This window comes from Erpetoichthys calabaricus, chromosome 2, assembly GCF_900747795.2.
Source record: "Erpetoichthys calabaricus chromosome 2, fErpCal1.3, whole genome shotgun sequence".
In the NCBI taxonomy this organism is placed as follows: Eukaryota; Metazoa; Chordata; class Cladistia; order Polypteriformes; family Polypteridae; genus Erpetoichthys; species Erpetoichthys calabaricus.
In genome coordinates, this window is record NC_041395.2 from 136,422,164 (window position 1) to 136,444,919 (window position 22,756).

At 37.5% G+C, this 22,756-nt stretch overlaps 1 protein-coding gene across 1 annotated transcript in view; it reads right to left on the minus strand.

Moving 5' to 3' along the window:
• Positions 1-322: 322 nt before the first annotated feature.
• Positions 323-22,756, minus strand: part of eif2a (eukaryotic translation initiation factor 2A) — a 71,005-nt gene continuing 48,571 nt past the window's right edge. Inside the window, exons 10-14 of the mRNA XM_028794545.2 lie at positions 17,765-18,336; positions 17,401-17,514; positions 17,154-17,282; positions 7,384-7,449; positions 323-714 (exon numbers count right to left, since the gene is read on the minus strand). Of these exons, the coding sequence (XP_028650378.1) occupies positions 649-714; positions 7,384-7,449; positions 17,154-17,282; positions 17,401-17,514; positions 17,765-18,336 (947 nt within the window). The 3' untranslated portion in view covers positions 323-648. The remainder of the gene's footprint in view (positions 715-7,383; positions 7,450-17,153; positions 17,283-17,400; positions 17,515-17,764; positions 18,337-22,756) is intronic.

Consider the following 22,756-nt stretch of genomic DNA (forward strand, 5'->3'; position numbering starts at 1 on the left):
TCTGTTTTCAATGTTTTACTGTTGTTTTTTATTATTTGTAGTTTTTCTACAACGCTTTTGTCCTTTCAATTTGTTTTTTTCAATATATACTATATATTTCTGCATTAATATCTCTCCTTCCCCACATATTTTATTGGGTTACTTATAGGATTGGTTGATTGATGTTTCATCTTTTTTACTGTACCATATTAGGTAACTATACATAATATAAAGACTAACGAACACTGTTACCAACACTTAGAAAAATAAGACAGATGGTTTGTTCGAGAATATTATTTCTTAGTGCAAGTATATTTCTTTTCAAAGTCATCAAAACTAACAATATAACAGCATTCATGAGGTTTATTTTGGACATTAAAACTAGACAAGATTCACAAAATAATGTGCATTAATAGTTTTACAAAAAACATTCATAGCCCAAGCCTACTGAAATAATTTCACTGCAGTTGCAGTAATCATGCTTTTGGTACACTGCATTTATTTGTACAATACAGCATTTATCAATAGCTCAAACATAAATAAAAAAATGCAAGTTCAATAGTTGTCCAAAAATGCAGATGAATCAATTGCTAGGTAAGAAATATCTCTGCTTTGTCATTTTATTCTTGTATTTCAATAACAATATCAAAACATTCTGTTTGAGCTAACCTACAAACCTAATTCTAAATCTTCCAGCTCTTTTAATAACAATGCCTCCTTCTGTATCTTCTCAATCTGAAAAAAAGAAACGGAATTAAAAAAAAATACCACATAGCAGACACACATAGCAGGTCTGTTATGCATAAAAAAAGTAAAGATATTTATACACAATACAATACCCAAGTATACAATACATGAAATTTTAATTTTGTGAGCACATCTACAAAAATGAATGTTCCATGCAATGTTCTCTCCAAGTGCATATGTGCAAATATTTGTAGTTACATTACCCTATGATGCAATATTATCTTCTATATATCTATATCTACTTATATATGTAGATATAGATAGATATAGACATAGATATAGATTACACAGTCATTTTTATGCCTTGTAGAATGCACTGGAATATGTATTTATTAAAGTGGCATGTTTATTTAAACGGGGGGGGGGGGGTTTAGGGGGGTGCTGGGGGACAGCACACATGGGGTCATCAATAAATTTCCAGAGGAGCTACAAATTGACTGGCAATATATATAAAATAGCCCCAAAATTCTTAAAAATAATAAAAGTCAAGCTACAGCAGCCCTGGGATGTTTTTAAAGTAGTTTGCATGATCTATATTCAAAACATGTATAGCCCACAAAAAGTATTATTTACCCCAAAGACCCAATATATGAAACAGTTTCATATACAGTATTAATTGTAGGGGGTGATTTGTTACTTTTTCAATTTCCAGTTAGTTTGGTTGAAATCCTCACTAGAAACATTCACGCTAACTAAAAAGGACTGGTCTAAGCTAAAGATAGATAAAGAGTGAAAAACATGGGTGAGGAACCTGGACAACAGTAAATGTAAAATTCCAAGTCCAGAGATATCATTAAAGTTATCAACTGCCTCAATACCATGAACTGCTCAGAGTTACAAAGAGGTTTTCTTTTCTTTTCCCCCCTAAGAAACTGCTAGAATATTTATTAAATTACTTAAATAATATAGCCAAAGTGCTGATTTCAAGCAACCAGTTTAGCATCCCAATAAATTACAAGCACAAACATATCAATTATCCAACAGCTATTTCAGTGTGTTATTTTATTAATACATTAAGTTGCAAATCTTAGTGTGTAAACCACTTACTAATAACCCATTCCTTTAGCCTCTGCCCTAGCTCAGCAGACCCCCAACTAACAAGTACAGTAGACCCCCGCGAAGTCGCGGTTTAGGGTTCGCGGACTCAACTGAGTGGGTTTACCACCGCGGAGGGAAATGCGGGTTGGGATGGTGAAAGTAGCCAATCCGAGAGCGTTATTCATTTCTCCTTGCTGCTGATTGACTGCTGCCCTGTGACGCATCTCCAGCTGAATGTCCTCGTGTTTTCCACTTTGTTATTGTATTAATTTTGTTATTAAATGCACAAGATGTTGCCGAAACGCCCTGCACCTTCTAAGGCTTCTTGCACTGCGCATAAGCGCCAGAAGAAGTTTAAAACACTCCAGGAGAAGGTTGAACTACTGGATTTGCTCCGGGAACTAAAAAGTTATGCTGCAGTAGCGTGCCACTATGGCATTAATGAAAGCACCACACGCTACATAAAGAAGAATGAAGCAGCGATCTGGAGTACCGTATCTGTAAGTTTCTGTGATAGTGCCAAAAAGGTAATGACCGTAAGGAATAAAAATATCATCAGGATAGAATCTGCCTTGGCATTGTGGATCACCAACTGCAGGAAGAACAACATCCCCTTGGACGGTAACATCATCCGTGAGAAAGCACGGAAATTGTACCAGCAGTTCGCTACAGGAGAAAAAGTAGCAATTTCCCTTCACAATGTTCCTAAAACCTATAAAGAAAAGAGAGCACGAAACCCCACCAGAAGAAGACCCATCCAAAGATACGACTCCTCTTGAAGCGCCTGAAGAAGGGGCGCCACCTGAGGAGTTTTAAATCCTCTGCATCTTACTGCACAGCTACTTCATCATCATCAATATCATTCTTCATTGGTGAGTACCCATATATTTTACTGTATTTTAATTAAATGAAATTATTATGTATTTACTCTACTTATAACAAAGAAAACGCGCTTGCATGAACTACAGTACATATAGCGGTATTTTACATTCTAGCACCGCAAGAGACATAGCAGTACAGTATACGGGTTTACCTTTACATTCTGTTTTTAGGTACTGTATTAAGGTAATTTTTTAGGTAATGTATTAATGTATTAAGCGGAGTTTGCAACAAAATTTAAGTGTATTTAGGGTTTAAACTATAAAAATAGGCATTTAAAAGGCATTTTTTAAACCACATCCAAAAGTCACGGTTTTTCACAATTCGCGGGTGCTCTAGGAACATAACCCCCGCGAATTTTGGGGGTGTGCTGTATATCTAGGCTAAATCTAGGATTAAAAGGCTTCTCCAGTTTTAAGAATGTACAGCACAGCATACTGCAAAGAGGTAGGAACTGAATGCACAGACTGCCATCCTGACACAGTAATTGTTTCTTTTTTAACATACAGTACAGACTGTTAGTTACAGTTAGGTACAGATCTTAAAATAAACTAACCTCATTGGCTACCTGTGTACAATGGAAAAGGTAAAAAAAAAAAATAGTAAAAGAAAAGAAGACCTGACCTGTCTATATTACACCTAAAAAGAAATGATGTTATGAAATTTTAAATAAGTTTGAGTGAGATCCGCTACAGTTCTTACCTGTCTGTTGGGATCAACCATAAGCTCAAGCCTCCCTAATGGACTCTCTGTCCTCAAGTCAATAGTATTTTGCAGTTTTATCTAATTTTTTGATCTTTTGAACATATTACTAGAGATGTGTTGTCTACCAATACAAACAGTAGGATTATAGAAGGTGGGATTATTGTTGTTCCTAACTGAAGGAAAGAGAGATGTCTCTTAACTTAAAACAAATCTGAACACTATATAGGAAACTAAAAGATTTAAAGAAGGGGACACTACCTTAATTTCAAGAAAATGAAGCGAAGAACAGAGAGATTGAGGAGAGACTAGATTGAGTTCAACAGCAAACGTATACAGTGGGTTAATTGGAGGGTTCACTCTAAACAGTTCCATACTGATCAAAGGGTAAAATGGTTAATGATATAATTAGGCAGGGACATCTTCCACAAACAAGCCCTGTTTCAAGCTATCAGAAATCAGAACAGAGTTGTAAATGGAAGATCTGTTGCCATTCCAAATAAATCCAGAGAGAAGAAATGTAACTTTTGACCAGTGCATGAGTAGAAGGAACATGACAATCACAGAATTAAAACGCAAGACTGTTAATTTTTATAATAACTAATCTGGAAGTAAATAAGTGTCAGAAATGACCATAAGGAAAGTGATTCATTGACACATGTATTCATTGACTGCAGTAATTAGATACTGCAATATCCTGCAGGAAAAGATATATGTTGATGACCAAGTTTTTAAATAAGCTAGCTAAAGTATCAAACAGTGAAAAAACAGGCTGATGACAGATCGAATTTAGGGAAGGAGAGCAGATTTTGACCAGTTAACCTTATATCCAGAGAGGGTCTATAAATTAAGGTTCTGAGGCAGATCAAGGGGAGCATTACTAAGAAAAAGTAAAATGTTGTTATCACAGAGGGAAATTTTATGATAGGAACCATAAGTTGTAATAAGGGTGATCAAGTAAAGATTGTGAAGAGCACATGTTAAATATTTTAAAGTAAGGTGTTGTGGTGGTGATGGTAAGAGGAAAGCCATATATTGCACCCTTTTTGATTAAAAAAAAATGGGTTGTGAAATAGCGGAGATGGTTATAATTGATGCCACTTGGAAGAATTACATATTCTTATCAAGTAAATACAGCTCTCACCAAAACCTAATGAGCACAACACCTTTCAAACAAATTTCCAATTCATGTGTTCCAAGTCCTTCTTAGCATCAAGCGCCAGAAGAGTTGCAGGTTGGAGCCCATTTCTATAATATGTAGTAGATGATAAAACCAATCTGATCGAAGGCAATAAACTAGCCAACTGCATATGGCATAAGGCAAGCCATTAAATTGCATCAAAATTCATCAAAAAGATTAAGCAATAGTTAAAGCAGTCAGAACACTCTTTGCTTTACTTAATACCAACAAAAAAGGCATAAAGGAACTTGGGAGGAAAACCATCAGGCCCTTGCAGTTTTCCATAGTGCAAGGAATTAATAGTCTCCTTAAATTCTTATGAATGGGAATCCACTGTGGTGGCATAATCTGCTGAAAGCATGGGGAAAAACAAGATGTCTTAGAGAAGAAAAAAAAAAAAAAAAAAAAAAGAATTTGCTTCTGGAGGGGAAGAAAAACTGGAGGAGTTTTTAGAGAATAATTTGGAATTAAAATAAAAAATGAATATTGATATCTAAAGGTTGGTTATTTTATTCATTTTAATAGATATTTCAGCAATAATGGTTCATATTTCTGAAGTATTTATTTTAGACACGTAATATTGAGCCCATGTCCAATGAATACCAAATTCTTCTTTTCTGCAGCAGAATTTAATTGACCATTTGTGAATGATCAACACCTCACTCACTCACCACATTAGGGTGGACCTTCTAGATGACAGGTGAAATTCAACTTCAGGAATTTTTTTCCCAGGATATGCATTTGTTAAGTCAGCAATAAAACCTGCCATGGCCAACTACATACATATGCAGGGTCATTAACAGAGTTAGAATTAATATAAATAATATCTTTATGCTTACAGGCAAGCTCAACACAAAACTCTTATCACACAGAAAAAAATAAGATAAACCCACAATAAGTGGCACAATAAAACAAAATCACATTGCATCAACTACATACTTATTTGTCAGACAGACTGGCTGTTTTAAAAAGATACATGAACAAAAAGGGAAGCAAACAACTTACACCACTAAAAATACAGTATAATCTCAAGTACGAATGATGCCAGAAAGAAAAAAAAAATCAAGGTAGTTTAAATAAAAAACACACACAGACAGAGATAGTCAAGCGAGGTATGAGCTGACAAGAAGAAACTTCCCAAAAAGCAAGTCTGTCTACAGAGTTGCCTTAACACTTGTCTATCTGCTGCCAAAAGTCACATGATCTCTCTAGATAGGCTACCACTGAGGTTCTCCTGGATTAGGACTAAGCACAGCCTCTATTACAGATTGCCTATTCGGTAAACAAATGAGCATTGCCTCTTCTTCCATGGTTTCCACCAGCAATATAGCACTCGCAGCTAAAAGAATATAATAATATATGCACTAAGTTTACATCATAATCCTGATGCCCTAATCTTTCCTATTTGTTTGTTCCTTACTTCCAATCTAAATTTCAGATTCCAGTCTGTAACTGGCACAATCTGAACATTATGGAATACGCAGCCTCAAGGCTCAACTTCACAGAAATGGATATTAGATGGATTTTGACAATGAAAATGAAGTAGAGCTCTCCAGGGTCTCAGTGGATAGCTATTCATGTCCATCAAAACATCAAACTCATGTCAACTGCTGCCTGTCTCACACACTAGACATCAAGACTAGCACATACCGTTGCCTCTTCTGAGCATCTTGGACTCTGATTAAAAATTTGAAGGCTTTGCTAATTTGTATTGATCAAACAGCCAAAGTTTTTACAAGTGGACTGTTTTCTAATCACAAGGTTCCAACTAAAACAAGCATGAAGCCTAGGGTGTATAAGGCTCTTCATTTGTCATCAAGATCTGGTTTTGTGCCAGTAATATACTTTAAAAGTTAAGCAAAGACTTGCTCAAAGAGGGGAATCTTAGTGCCAAACTTGAGACAGCCATACCATATGTTTGAGGACACATTCTACCTTCAGTATAAAGTAACAATGTAAAGTCGAACAGTCCGACAAGGTAATAAATTATGTCAAAGTATAATAAAACCAAACATCTATGAGAAATACTGTATTTGTATAAAGTACAAAAAACAATTACTCAAATTAAGTGCCCACTTCATCATAGCAAACATCATTGTTCTTCATTTAACTCAGATCTCATAAAGACAATTTTAGTCCACTGAATGGAAGACTAATGGCTGTGGTATAAAACTTTTTCTGCCAAAATAATTTAAAACTCTTGATATTTAGCAAACAGCTGGTCAAATTTTTACTTTATATTACTCTTTTAGGGTTAAATTTGACAGTACAGCAAATGCCAGTAATACTTGTGTCCATTAACACTTTTAACCCTAAAAGCCGGTCTTTTTTTTTTTTTTTTTACTGCAATGTTCAGTCTCTCCTTCAGTCAGAGCAGTGCATTAGTACTACTAGTGGATTATCAAACAAATGACAACTTCAACATGTTACAACAAGAGCAAGGCAAAAACAGGGGAAGCAGTGTTTCTAAATCTTAACACAGAATCATGGAAAAGCTTATGAAAATTACTTGAAGTCAGTCACACCCTGATGTTCTGTGTTCAAATTGCACTAATGACATTGTGTGACACTTTAGTAACCAGCATCTCAAATGTTGTAAGTCATCTTGGATAAAGACGTCAGCCAAGTAAGTAAATGTAAATGGTTTTCTCTTATACTTGGCACTAGGCAAAAATAACCCTTTATTTGATATTTAGAATCTGGTAGACATATTTTCAGGACAGATACTAGTAGAGCACTTTACTATTAAAAAGGCAACTATATTCTAAAAAAAAACAAATGTATAAAAGCAGGTATATTAGATACTACATTAGGTACATTAGATACTACAAAACAAAGTCTGTGCAATAGTATCTTACCTGGTTTTTCTCCAACTGTTTCCCAGCTGCTTGTTGCTCCTTTAGTTGTTCTATGGCTTTGATTTTCTAAAATAAAATTATGCTTTAAGTATGTAGCTTTGCAGAACAATTTAGAAATTAAGAAAATTCAATTATCAAAGTTTTAGTGTTAATTTTGTACAGGAAAAACATTTTCAGTTAATTCATGAAAAAAGAGATCCTATATTATTGGAAGCTGACATGATTGCACTCTTACACCTCTGCCTAAACAGTAAGACGGTGCTGGCATGAAGCACTAACATATCATAGCTAGCTACAGTATTATATTTTAGGATACAAATGATAAAAATACTTTTAATCCCTCTTGTAGGATAAATTAGAATGGGTTTTCAATATTAGATGATTCTGGATTGAGAGTTATGGTAGCATTTTGTTAGAAAAATAAAGTAAAAAGCAAGAATAACATACTCAAATATATAAACATATTCAAATACTATATAAAAAGCAAGATCCCCAGCAGCATATTAAATCTGTAAAAGTTTATGTCAGTAGATAGCTGATGGTGGTGATGCGTGTGCATCATGACACCCTGCACCTCCCCAGTTTTTGCAAATTAGTAGTAATATTGTTACTATTTTCATTTATTTTTTTCCCCTGATACAGTCAAGCCAATACATTGTACAGCTGACTAGAACTTTTGAACATTATCCAGTGCTTCATTTTTACAAAGGAAGCCAAAGTTCAACAACTGCCGGAGATGGTCAGAATACCATAGTCTAGAGCAGTGGTCCCCAACCTTTTTGACAGCAAGGACCACTTTATTAGATGCAAATTTTTCCACGGACCGGTTTTGCAGTTTTATACACAATTTACATAAAATTTCTATTATTATTAAGCAGTTCGCATACGTTTGCAACCCGAGATTTTTCTTCTTTTTTTGCATATAACAAAGACATATGCTTTGCATTTGCCATTCCAACAGATAGCAGTGTTAATGTTTGTGATGTGCAATCGTTTTTTTCGTGTCTGCCGTTTCTATAGGAGGGTGACAATGAGTTAAATTCCAATGGATGTTTTTCAAATGTTCACAAGCAATAAGCAAAAGGTATCACTGAAAACCACAGAAAACAAAAACAAGAAAAAAAAAAAAACAGTACGAGGAAAGTTCGAAGAAAGAATTTTTTTTACAATGTTTCTGTTTGGGGATCGTTGTGCAAACATGCACATCTAAGCTGCGACCACAGATCTAACTGCTCTGTGGATGATTCATTCAGGCATTTATCAAGGTCACTTCGTTGTAATGAAAGCATCTGCTGAATGTACTTCATAGTAACGCGATTTCTATAGACTCGTGTCATATTGGGAAACTATCGGGACCGTAACAATACTTTGTTGTAATAGTCTCTCACCTCGGTCCCTCTCCTCTCTCTGCGCCGCTGCAAAGCCCCGCCCGCCAAGCGTTCTGAAAAGTCTGAGTGAGTCTCCGTTGCCGGCAGTTCTCTCGCGGCCCGGCTGTCAGACGGCTGCAGACTGGTAGTGGGTCGCGGACCGGGGTTTGGGGACCCCTGGTCTAGAGAATCAGCTCCACAGATAGGAAGAGCTCAGCTGCAGTGTCAAGATCATAAAGGATAAGAAAGCATGGAGGTATTCGGGCACGGATTCAGCAAACTCCCCATCATCTACCTTTGCAGAGCATTTTTCTCACCAACGTTTGGTCTCTGGCAAAGAAATGTGACGAACTATGACTCTGGATCACCTCACGCACATGTATTGTGGACTGTAACATCATGATTTTCACAGAAACATGGCTAAATGACTGTATCCCAGACATCGCTATTGAGCTAGAGGGGCAGACCGTCTTCAGGGCTGACAGAACAATAGAGAACACCAGTAAGATCAAAGGCGGAGGACTGTGCACTTATGTCAACAATGCTTGGTGTGTGGATACTGTTGTAACAGAAAGTCATCGGTCTGCTGATCTGGAATACCCGATAATGTAATGTAATAATTGTAGACCTTGTCACTTACCCTGGGAATTCACGTCTGTTATCACTGCCGTGTATGTTTCACCGAATACCAACACTAAGCTTGCAATGAAAGATCTACACACTGCTATTAGCAAACAACAAACTGCACATCCAGATGGGATTTTCATTGCTGTCAGTGATTTCAATCATTGCAACTTTAAAACTGAACTCTTCAAGTTTCATCAAAATGTCTCCTGCCCCACCCGAGGAGACAGAATTTTAGATCTCATGTATACAAACATTGCTGAAGCCTACAAGGCCTTTCCATTCCCCCAATTTGGAGAAGCAGATGACCTCCCCCTGCTCCACCTCCTTAAATACACACAACTTCTCAGATAAATAAGACCTTCAGTGAATACAGTGAAAGTCTGGCCTGAAGAGGCAAACTCTACTTTATAACAGAAGTTTCAGAACACAGACTGGAGCTTGTTTGCCACCACTCTTGACCCAGAAGTATAGATTGAAAGGTATACCTCTTATGTCCTAGATTTCATTAATACAACACATTAATGAAACCACAATGCACAAACATATTAAGAACTTCTCTAACCAGAAGCCTTAGATGAATAGAGAGATTAGACTCCTGCTGAAAGCATGCAATGCTGCTTTTAGATCTGGTAGCACTGACAGATACTCCTTTTCAGGTTGGCCCTGGATGTGCTGTATCAGGAGAGCCAAACAGAAAATACAAGCAACAAATTGAGGATCATTTCAAAAACTCCAAATCCACACGTTATTTGTCAAGTCATCCAGATCATCACAAAGTACTGGAATGTAAATACAACCTCAACAACTGGTAATGTCTCCCCCTTCCTGGTCAGCAGAACAACTTTTATGCTCACTTTAATCGGGACAATAAAACACTTGCAACCAAAACCACCCCTTCCCCAGATGACCAACCCCTCAGACTTACCACCTCCGCTGTACAATCTGCACTGAGCAAAGAGAATATATGCAGGGCTGCTGGTCCTGATGGCATACACAGGCGTGTGCTGGGCTACCATCTGAACTTTTCAGTAACATTTTCAATCTGTCTTTGGCCCGGGCGGTTGTCCTTGCATGCCTTAAGTCCACAATTGTACCAGTGCCTAAACGATCCTCTCCAGAGAGCCAAAATGACTACCACCCTGATGAAACTGCCTCCATCATCACAAAGTGCTTTCAGAGACTGGATCTCACCCACCTCAAATCCAGTCTACCTATCACACTAGATCCTACCAGTTTGCCTATCGTCCCAAAAGGTCAACAGAGGATGCCATAATCTCCCCTCTTCACTCTGACTTGACACACCAAAGTAACAGCAACTTCTACGTCAAGATGTTTTTTGTTGATTTTAGCTCCACATTTAACACTATCATCCTCTCCAATCTAGTAAAAAAAAAAAAAAAAAAAAAAAACCTCGCCAACCTTGGCATCAGCACCTCTCTTTGTAATTGGACACTGGACTTTCTAACCAACAGACCCCAGTCTGTCAGGTTAAACAACCATACATCCTCTACCCTGATCCTGAATACTGGAGTTCCGCAGGGTTGTGTAGTCAGCCCACTCCTCTAATCCCTCTTCAACTAGGATTACATCCCTTTATATGGCTCCAGCTCCATCACAAAGTTCGCAGACAACACCACGGTAGTAGCATTAATCAGTGACAATGAGGAGTCAACTTATAGAGAGGAGGTCCAATACCTGGCAACATGGTGACAACAACCTCGCACATCACTGGCATTCTGCTGCCGACTATCACTGGCCTACAGCTTACATGGTGTCTGCGATGGGCTCTCAGCATAATCAAGGATGCCTTACACCCCAACCATGGACTATTTAACCTCCTTCCATCAGGGAGGCGCTACAGAAGCCTTCAGTCCAGCACCAGCAGGCTCAGGAACCGTTTCTTTTATAACACTATCATCATTCTGAACTCTCAACCCTTATTACTCAAAAGTTGACCTTTCTAAATATCTATAACTTCTGACTGTACTCTACGTATATTTTCACCTGTTTACATATATCTATTCTGTACATAAAAATATTTCATATCTATATTTATTTATATCATGCATCTGTACTTGCTGATCAGTATTCATATCTATATACTACTACCTGTAAATATCATATAGATATATATATTCTCTTTTGTATGCTGCCTTATTGCACCTTACTGTCTAAGCAACAGTTTTCATTTTGGGCAGATTTATTCGTTGAGTTTTATATTTCAACTAGTCATTAAGCCCGTTACAATAACGGGCACTAGAACAGTAGTGCATAAACATTAGTAGAAACAGTCTATATTAAATGGCAAGGGACTCTGACCTCATTCTTTTTGTTGGTCGTATTTTTTTCTTTCAGCCTTTCTTTTGCTGGTGTTTACTTGCTAAGCTGACCGTTCTTCGTGGGCTGCCGCCGTGTATTGTGTGTCTTTAATTTTCTGTGACAGTAATACTGTCTTGTACGTCCGCTGGCTTGTACGTCCGTAATATACCTTTAATTTTCTCTGGCAGTAATACAGGCGTGCGCGTCGGTAATATGCCTTTAATTTCCTCTGACAGTAATACTGGCTTGTATGTGGCTGTAATATGAGTCACTGTATTGTGTACCTTTAATTTCCTCTCGCAGTAATACTGGTTTGTATTTCCGTAAAACGCCTGTAACTTTCTCTGACAGTAATATCGAGCATCGCACTGTGCCCCGCGCATGCGCACTTCACCAGAAGACACACACACACAGACACCTGGATGCACACAGGGATTTTATTAAAGAGGATCATTTAAAGCTAGACTGATTTCTAACTCAACTGCTGATTTGGCTGTATATGGACTATTTTTCAGCCTATCCCCGCTTTGAAACTTACTTGGCTTTGTTCTCCGGACATCTGAGTTGTCTGCATCTTCACTTAACACATGGACCGGTAGGATATTTATTTGGTTCATGTTTGTTTGGTCCCTCCTGTCGCTCGCTATCCTACCTACGACAGGCCTGCTTCAGTACTCAGCTGCTGAGCTCTTCCGACTGCGCTTCCACCTGTCCGAGCCTCCGCTGACTGGGCTGTATCTCCACCCAGACATCGTATTCCTCCCCCGTTGGAGATACATCCACTGCGGATCCCGCAGGAGTATCCAAGCTGACAGTTTGAAAATAATAAATTCCATCTGGTCCAGTTCTCGATGTCCTCCACATAATTTAGGCAGAGTTGCTGACCACAGTGTGTTTGCCATCCTAGCCCGATTGGCTAACACCGTTGCTAAATGCGATAACACCGTTGTCAACTTCGGTTTGCTGAAAATCCGCTCACTTACGAGCAAGGGGCCGCTCATCCACAATCTCCCCACTGATCGTAAGTTTGACTTTTTCTGTCTAACTGAGACACGGCAACAACCTCATGACTTTTCCCAACTTAACTAACGAATCCACTCCCCTGGGGTTTATTTACATCTCTCAACCCTGTGGCTCTTGCCAGGGAGGAGATCTTGTGTTAATGTATCGGGAGAAGTGGAAAGTCCTGCCATTGTCTGTTCCTGCCTTCAGTTCTTTTGAATCTCTTGTGTGTGAATTAACTGGACCTATCCCTACTATTATTGCAACTGTTTACCGGCCCCCTAAATAAAATAATGACTTTCTGAACGACTTTGCTGTTTTTCTTACCCACTTATCTACTGTTTCATCAAACATAATACTTCTGGGGGATTTCAATATACATATGGATAATAACAATGTCCCTATTACTAGAGACTTTACATCCTGCCTTGAGAGTTTTGGATTACAGCAGCATACTGATGTTCCCACTCATTCCAAAGGACATATCTTGGACTTGATTTGCTGTTCTGGAGTTGCCCCGCTTGATTGTACTACAGATGAACTCCCCATAACTGATCATTTTCTTATATCATTCAATGTTAAACTTGCACTTTCCAATACTAAGCTTTCCTGTCTCATGTCTTTTCGTAATATTAAAAATATTAACTTAGACTCTCTTTCCTCTACTATTGATTCTCTTATGGACATTCATAATTTATCTACTCCTGAAGAACTGGTCTCACACTATAACACTGGACTTAATGGTTGTTGTGATGTGAGATTTTGCATATAACTTGATAAATATTTTGTATGTCTTTATTTGTAATTTAGGCAAAGCAATGTAATTTAGTGTTACTTTGGTAAGAGGCATTTGTGTCTTGCCCACACCCGCCCCCCCCCCCCCCCCCCCCCCCCAACTGTGTCGTAAAAGGGGGGGGGGGGTGCTTTAAACCAGTTTGGCAAGTGTTTCTCTGCTAAAGTCTTTCAACCCCCGCAAGGAAACTTTAGCTCAACAAATGGTTTTGGGGGATGGCAGGTATTAAGATGTTCTATTTCCCCATTGGTCTGAGGTATGCTTGTTTGGAATTGGCTTGTCTCAGAGGCCTTTAAGTACTATGATGCCCTATTAGCTCTAGAGGTTGGACAGAGAATCTATAAATCTGCTTGCTCAACCACATTCTCTCTCTCTTACTAACCAGCAACTGATGAAGACCATCACACCATGAGCTGAAAGGACAACACAATGGAGACCACAGTTTAGCAGCCATATTGGAACAGGCATACGGCCTGTTCTGAAGAAAGCTGAATGATGCTTTAACTAGAGACATTTTAAATAACTACAAGTCTGTGTGCCACCTGAAACTACACATCACCATTTAATCAGGTTGTATAGTTGCAAATATTCAAATGTACTTTGCATATTGTTATTATTTATGATTATTATCAATAATACATTATTTTATGTGTAACTTAACTCCTGCTTGTCTTTTTACTACATCTAATTGCCTGAGGTTATAGATATAGAAGGGAAGGTTGGGATAAGTTATATACTATAATACCTTATAAACAATGGTAAGTCTGTGAGATTAGGCATTCTGACAAAGGCTACATATTAATAATACAATACGGGAAAGTAGAGCAATATATTACTCTACCAAGACAAAACAATGGTATTCTTAACTCTGTCGCTACATTAAAAACTAGATCTGTTTCTTTCTCCTTTTCTGCTCCCTGGTTCACACCTGAACTTTGGCTTTTGAATGCCAAAGGCCGGCAACTTGAACAGTTGTATAAAAAAAAACTGGACTCTTTGTCCACAACGAGATGTACAAAAACCATATACTTTATTACAAGGACTGTATTGCCCAAACTAAATCTAACTATTATACTTGCATTATTTCTTCCAATGAAGGCAACACCAAGTCATTGTTTTCACTGCTTAATAATATCACACAACCCCCGGATTCTTTACCTTCTCACCTTTACTCAACCGATTTTTGCAATTCCCTTATGTCTTTTTTTAATGATCCGGTATGGATTCCTCCAGTACTTCATTTGAGTTTCACCCACCAACTCACTCATTTTCCTCTTTTCAGCTTCCTACTTTTTCAGAAATCTCAGATCTTGTCTGTAAGTCTAAGCCTGTAAACTGGACCCCCTCCCTACAGTTCTGGTCAAAGCCTGCCTCCCCTCCCTGGTCCCTCTTGCTTCAGCTATAATCGACTCTTCTCTCACTACTGGTACTGTTCCTTCATCTTTTAAAACTGCTGCAATAACCCCAATACTGAAAAAACCTGGTGCTGATCCGACTAATTTCAGTAATTTTCATCCTATTTCTAATCTACCCTTCATTTCCAAAATTCTTGAAAAAAAATAGTGGCTATTCAACGTCATTCTCATTTATCTCAAAATAATCTGTATGAACAGTTCCAGTCTGGTTTTTGTCCCCTCCACAGTACAGAAACAGCTCTTATAAAAATTACTAATGACCTCCTAAGGCGGCTGATTCTGGTTTAATTACTATTCTCATCCTCCTTGATCCGAGTGCAGCCTTTAAAACTATTTGTCACACTACTCTTCTCAATAGATTATCTTCGATTGGCATTACCCACACTCCACTAGATTGGTTCAGATCCTACCTCTCAGGCCACACTCAGTTTTTTCAGCTTAAAACTTTCACATCCCAACCCACTGCTGTTACTTCAGGTGTGCCCCTGGGGCCCCTCCTTTTCATTATTTACCTCCTTCCCCTTGGTAATATCTTTCGTAAACATAACACTAGCTTCCACTGTTATGCTGATGACACCCAGCTCTGTCTCACTAGCAAACCTACTGCTTCCTTTCCACCCTCCTCACTATTGATTGCATAGCAGAAATTAAATCCTGGTTTTCTTCAAATTTTCTTAAATAGTGACAAAACTGAGGTTCTCCTCATTGGTACAAAATCAACATTATCCAAAACGGATCATTTTTCATTTGTTATTGATAATTCCTCTGTCTCCCCTTCCCCACAGGTTAAGAGTCTGGGTGTGATCCTTTACAGTACTTTATCCTTTCAGTCCCACATCAATAACATCTCCCGGTCAGCATATTTCCACTTGCGTAACATTAATCGCATTCGCCCCTCCCTCACTCCCCACACCACTGCTATCCTTGTTCATAGCCTTGTCACTTCTCATCTGGGTTATTGCAATTCCCTTTTCTTTGGTCTTTCTCACTAATCTCTTTATAAGCTTCAACTGGTCCAGAATTCACCTGCCTGCATCATTACTAGAACCACCTCTATTCACTATATCACTCCTGTTTTGCAGCAGTTTCACTGGCGTCCAGTTAAGTTCCACATTCAATTCTAAATTCTTCTGTTAACTTTTAAGGCTATCCACAACCTTGCCCCTCCATATCTGTCTGACCTCCTCCATGCTGCCATTCCCTCCCGTACCCTTAGATCCTCTTCCTCCATGCACTTGACTGTCCCCCCTTACCACTATGGGGAGCAGAGCATTCAGTTGCTCTGCTCCCCAGCTCTGGAACTCACTACCATCTGAGCTTAGAAATACTGAATCATTTTCTCTTTCAAATTTAAACTTACAATTAATTTAAGACTGCTTTTTCTCTGACTGCAATTGCTCTGTCTGATTTTAATTTTTGTATTTTAGTTTTGTTTATAATCTGTTTTATCTATTGTTCGGTGTCCTTGAGTGTCTAGAAAGGCGCCTACAAATAAATAAAATGTATTATTTATTATTATTGCACTTTAATGTACTATTTGCACGTTACTCTATTTGCACTTTCTGGTTAGATGCTAAACTGAATTTCATTGTACCTGTAAAATGACAATAAAGTTGAATCTAATATAATCTAATGGAATATAAAGTAACTGAGTTTTTAGGAAATACTTCCTGTGGTCTTCACTCCCACATCAATTTTTGCTCCAAAAATTCCAAAGAGTGTTCTCTTTATCCTATCAGGCAGAATACATGGTGGCTTCAAAGTGTCTGTCTGAGGAATTCTTTTGATTGTGTCCAGCATCAAGAACACCAGTATTAAATGGTATGATTAAAAGGTAAGGTTGAATTCGTTGATCCACATAAAATATAGTGAACTATATAAAGTGCTCTGATGGGGAAAGGTCTACTTGAGATTAAAGCCTTGAAAGCTCTGCTGTAAAAATTCCTTTGCAAAAAAACATTGTAAAACCATTGCTAATAACACTTTTTTGCTGCCCACAAAATGCTGCCCCATCTAATCTGTAACAGTATCTAATCTCACACAAACATTTGATCTAAGGTCTGAGCTATAATCTTCTAAGTACTGAAAAAAGTGGAAACTAATTTATCCTTTAATACATATATTCTGAATTGATAAGGCAGAGCACAATAAATTTTCAGAAAAACAAATCTACAGTATCTTTTCAATATTAAGAAGTCCTCAACAACTAACATACTATACCTTGTTACATTAAAGAACCCTACATACCTTTTTCAAATTTTTTATCTTTTTATCAAGTTCAGGATCACCTGAACTTGATGGTGCAGATGAAACTGTTTGAGTTTGTTTTGGCTCTTCTGCAAAGTGTTTATCTTGACCTTCATCCAACTTTGCCTCCTTACAAATTAAAACAAAAGTTCATTTTTTTTTTCTGACTTAGAATTACAAAATACAAAACAGTAGTCTAACAAAAGTCATATTACAATATTTCACTCATTCTCATATGCAAAATTACCTGTCTGGCAGCTTTTTTTGCTTCACGTTTCTTTTGATTTTTAAGAGCCGATTTTGAAAGTTGTTTGTCGCATTCTACTTGTCCTTTCATATTCTGAGGGGGTTCATCTTCATGCTAATTAAAAAAATACAGATCAACGTTAAAGACTACTAAATCTGCACATCTGAATTCTTGCACTTCTTTAATAAAATCAATCAATCAACCATGACCCCAAACCAACATCTTTTTGCTTACCAGTATTTTTTTTTTTTTTTTTTTTTTTTTTTAAATCAACTCTGGCTGCAGTAAATGTTTAAATAAAAATGATTATACATACTTTTGATTATAAAAAAATATACTTATGAGTGACTAACAGAAAACTCACCAGTTTGGAAAATGAGGAAGGTTTATTCCTGAGTGCAGGAGGCCTATATGCCTGAGCTGGCTTGGTCTCTGTACTGCAAATATCACTTTGTACAACTTGATATTTAATTGGTTTCTCCTGAAACACCTCTTGTAAGAAAGGTTGCCATAAGACTTGCCATAATTCTCCATTCTGAGGGGAATCATATTTATAAAGCACAGCACCAGTGTAATGCCAAATTTTGTAGCCATTCCCAACTTTCAAACGTGGTGAGCATGTTGCAGTTACTATATGTTCACCATCAGGACACCAGTAAAAGTGTGTTGAGTCAGCAGCCTGGGGTTTAGATATCATTTTGTATTTTTTAGTATCCCATACTTCCATATGTCCTCTTAGGTTACCAAAACCAGCCAAAACCAGAATGTGTCCCTGAGGGCTATAATAGACAGCATTCCTGGGCCCAGTTCCAAAATCAAAAACTGGTTCACACTTTATATTAAACACTGTTGCTTTAGCTGGCATGAATCCATAAACAACGCAGAATTCATCAGAGCTGGGATTCCATACAACACTGTAAATCGGACCATTCTTTGCTGTTAAACAAAAAAATGTAGAGAACATAAATCAGGATTATCAATATACCCTTTTCTAACTTCAGAACTTATTTAAAAATGTACTTAGGACAATAACACATTGGTAAATCTAAAACTAAACAATAAAAGCTAAACAGCATCATTAGCCTTTTTCTTTAAATTGCAAAACACTTTAGTGCACAGTCATTCACAGACTGCACATACTTTTAATCTTATTTTATGGCTATGGGAAGCCAGATCATCCCAGCAGCACCATAAACCTTGGCTTGCAATTTAGATTGCATTTATGAAAAACAGACGTGGATTGTAATTTTTCCCCATTTTCTATTTCAGTTTCATCAGTCAAGTTAATTCATAAACGCTCTACGTCAGTGAGAAAGAAGATTACCTTTTCACCTATTTCTTGTAAAAATTGATCTATATGTATGGAATGATTACAATAAAATTAATTACCTTTTGAAATCAAAACAAATCAAAGCCCTACCATCATATTTTGGATCTAGGCTATCCAATATTGCAACTTTACAGTAGCTACAATTAGATAAAACACCACTGTTTACTTTATTAAGGTGCTGCAAAATGTTGACAGTCATGACATCCTACTCTGCTATTTTCTCCAGATTTCCCGGTAATCTGACAGAGGAATGCAGCACTTACTGTACGCACATGCAGATTGTACATTTTGCTTTGGTTGGCACCTTCAGAAGCAATTTCATATACTGTAGTGGAATTTGAGGAATTTATGCAGTATTTTACTGCAGTTGTATATTATATTAATTACCTATTCTGCAAAGCAATTTGCTATATGGAAAATTGATATTTTGAATATTTCCAATTTTGTGCATTTTCAAGGTTTACAATTCATTTTGCAACTAGTTACAGCATTATTCACTTAGAATTTTGTTTATTCATTACCAGTAAATGTTTTTTCCAAATGTTTTATTTCCTCATCCTTGTTGCAGATAATGGATAGCGTATATATTTGTATCATTTATATGCTGACGTACTTCAAGGAGAAAATATTTAAATTCAGTTTTAAAATATTTTCAAAATTGACTAATGACAATTTTATTCTGAATATACTCTTCAAGTATACTCTTCACCCTTCACATTCTCTATTATGGGATTATAAATGCAACAATATTTCATAGGATGTGTTATACATCGGCCATATCTGTCACATTCGGTCTGTCTTCTTTGCATTTGACATCTACAACAGCAAAATGTGATGGGGTAGCAAAAACAGCAGAACACAGGCATTACAATAGATGACTTTCCAGTATTTTTCATTTTTGGCTCTCTTTTCTGATGCTGTTCTTCAGCCATTTATTGGTTTTAAACTGAGGCTAGGAAAAAACAATCCACCTAGAAGTGGTTCACGTTATAGCTGTTTTGACAGCAAATCATTTAGTGAATGAACAACCACTGATTTACAGTGAACTACAATGTATCCTTTTGAAAAGGATATGTTAACTGCTCAGAAAATCTACATTTCATATATTCATATAAACACATACCCACATATTTACACATAAAGATACAGTATGAAAATATACACAAATATATGCACACTGTATTCTTCAAATTTTTGCCATCAAACATTTAAACATTTTTAAAGATATGAACAGAAACAGGGGTCGCCAGCTCCGGTCCTGGAGGACCACTGTGGCTGCAGGTTTTCATTCTAAGCCTTTTTTTTATATTATATATATTGTGACAGATTTAGGGTCCCAGTGACCCTTTGAACCCTCAGATCACACGTTAGACACCAGGTAAAAGTCCAAATATTATATTTATTAGGACAAAACGTGCACAAAGCACCCTCTTCTCCACAATCTTCAAATAACACAATAAACAATAAATCAATAATCCTCCTCACTCCCAGACGCGTTGCCACCCTTCCACCCAGCTCAGCGTCTGGGATTTCCCATAGTCCTTTTATAGTCCTTGACCTGGAAGTGTTTCGCCCTCTCTGTCCACGTGACTAGGAGCACTTCCAGGTCACATAAAAACTCCAGTTCTTCACCCTGGAAGCACGTTGTTCCTTCCAGTCATGTGTTCATGATGCACTTCCGGGTTATAGGGCACATAGCACTCTGTGAGCCTCCCTCCAGCGGCTCCTAGTGGTCCTCATGGTATCCAGCAAGGCTGTTTATAAAAACTACAATGTCCATATGGCCCTGCTATAATTTGGGGCACTTCCATGTTGTTGGGAGAGGTCCATCTAGCGGCTTGGAGGTGTGGACCGGAATATTTGGCCGGCCATCCCTCACAATATTTATATATATATATATATATATATATATATATATATATATATATACTAGCAAAATACCCGCGCTTCGCAGCGGAGAAGTAGTGTGTTAAAGAGGTTATGAAAAAAAAGGAAACATTTTAAAAATAACGTAACATGATTGTCAATGTAATTGTGTTGTCATTGTTATGAGTGTTGCTGTGTTTTATATATATAAAATACACACACACACATAAACATATATATACATATACATATACACATATATATACATATCCACATATCAACATATATATATACACATATATACACACACACGCTTTATGGGTGATGATTGTTTTACTCTTTTTATCTTTATTTTATTTTATTGTAGAATCAACTCCTATCTGCGCACAGCAGGGCAGCCGTGGGCGGATGCGTATGGTGTATTCACTCCATGTTATCGTGCATTGCGCTGTCAGTGGTATTTTGATAAAAGAATTTGAACAACATATAATAAGCGTATAAATTATTAAACAGTAAAACATTAACATTTAAGAAGTAAAGTTACATTAAGTACTACTGCAGTGCCTTCGGGTATACCTCATTTTTTGTTTGCCCATTACATGCTTAAATGTATACATTTTTTGGTGCACCTACCCGAGAACACACGACATATAACCGAGCGTGGGAGAAGCATGGATTTTAAACACGCGTTGAGTTCATCTGCTGGTCTCCCTCGTGGAATAACTGGTAATGTTTGACTAAAATCTACAGCGAGTAAAACGACATTACCTCCTTTTTTTTTTTTTACGATCTCTGAGATCTTGCTTTTTTCGGTTCAAGGCTTCATAAGCTCTTTTATGTTGTATGGTGTACTTATCCCAAACCATCATCTTTGAATGTTGCAAGACTTTCACCTTGTATGTAGATCGGGGTAATTACATTCATTGCATTCCTAGTCTGAATCACAGATTGTATGGGTGGTTACCTGGCACTGTAGGGTTGCCACCCGTCCTTTAAAATACGGAATCGTGCCGCGTTTGAGAATGAAATTGCGCGTCCCGTTTTGAATCAATACTGGACGGGATTTATCCCGTATTTTTTTTATCATTTTTTTTTTAAAGCAGCGTCTCATGCAAATCATCCCACACGCATTTTATGAAGATGCCTCCTTTCCTACTTTTGATTGGGTAATACTTGATGTCATCGTTAGTTTGATTGGTGTTTTTAACTGTCCAGTGAGGAGGGCGTGTCTTTTAAGTAGAGTCTGCAAAGTGTTGGCACTGAGATGTGGCGTCAGCGCCATAGTTGAAGCCCCTAACGTTGCGGTCAGCAAGTCGGCTAACATCCGCCATGTGCCGTCTTTCAGTTGCGAGAAGCAGATCATAGAATGGTTGAAACTGTTGCCCCTAACGTTGCGCCACGGCGTGTGGTTCGTTTATACCTCGTGTCTTCTCATTAAACTTTTATCTCGCGAATATGTTATTGCAATCCGCAGCGGGAGCGTTTCTATAAACTTAATTTAAACTTACGTTTTACACCGTGCTTTGTTTCCCTTATGAACATGCTTGTATGCTTAACTCGCTCTGTTCTCAATTGTTTAATTAATTTTTTGCTCTTCACTGTTTGCGGCTGTTCCTCCATTTCCCCCTACTTCGTTCTTTTATCTCGCAAATATGTTATTGCAATCCTTAACGGGAGCGTTTCAATAAACTGATTGAAAATAGTTTTGCATTTACCTTTTTAGTAAAGGCGAGCTTTTAAGCCTGAGAAATCACCCCGTAAATGCACACGTTTAATTGCACATGTGTTAATATGTATGGTTACACAGTATTAAAAGACAGTGAACAACGTCAGTTACCTTTCTTCCCGCGTTTGATAAAAGGTGAGCTTTTAAGCCTGAGAAATCACCCTGTAAATGCACACGTTTAATTGCACATGTGTTAATATGTATGCTTACACAGTATTAAAAGACAGTCAAAAATTAACGTCATTTACCTTCGTTCCCGCGTGTGACTCGTGCTGTAAATGTCTTCCTTGTTTTTAGTTCACGTGATTACGTAGGAGGCATGATGACGCGATACGTGACTCCGCCTCCTCCATTACAGTGTATGGACAAAAAATATGTTCCAGTTATGACCATTACGCTTTGAATTTCGAAATGAAACCTGCCTAACTTTTGTA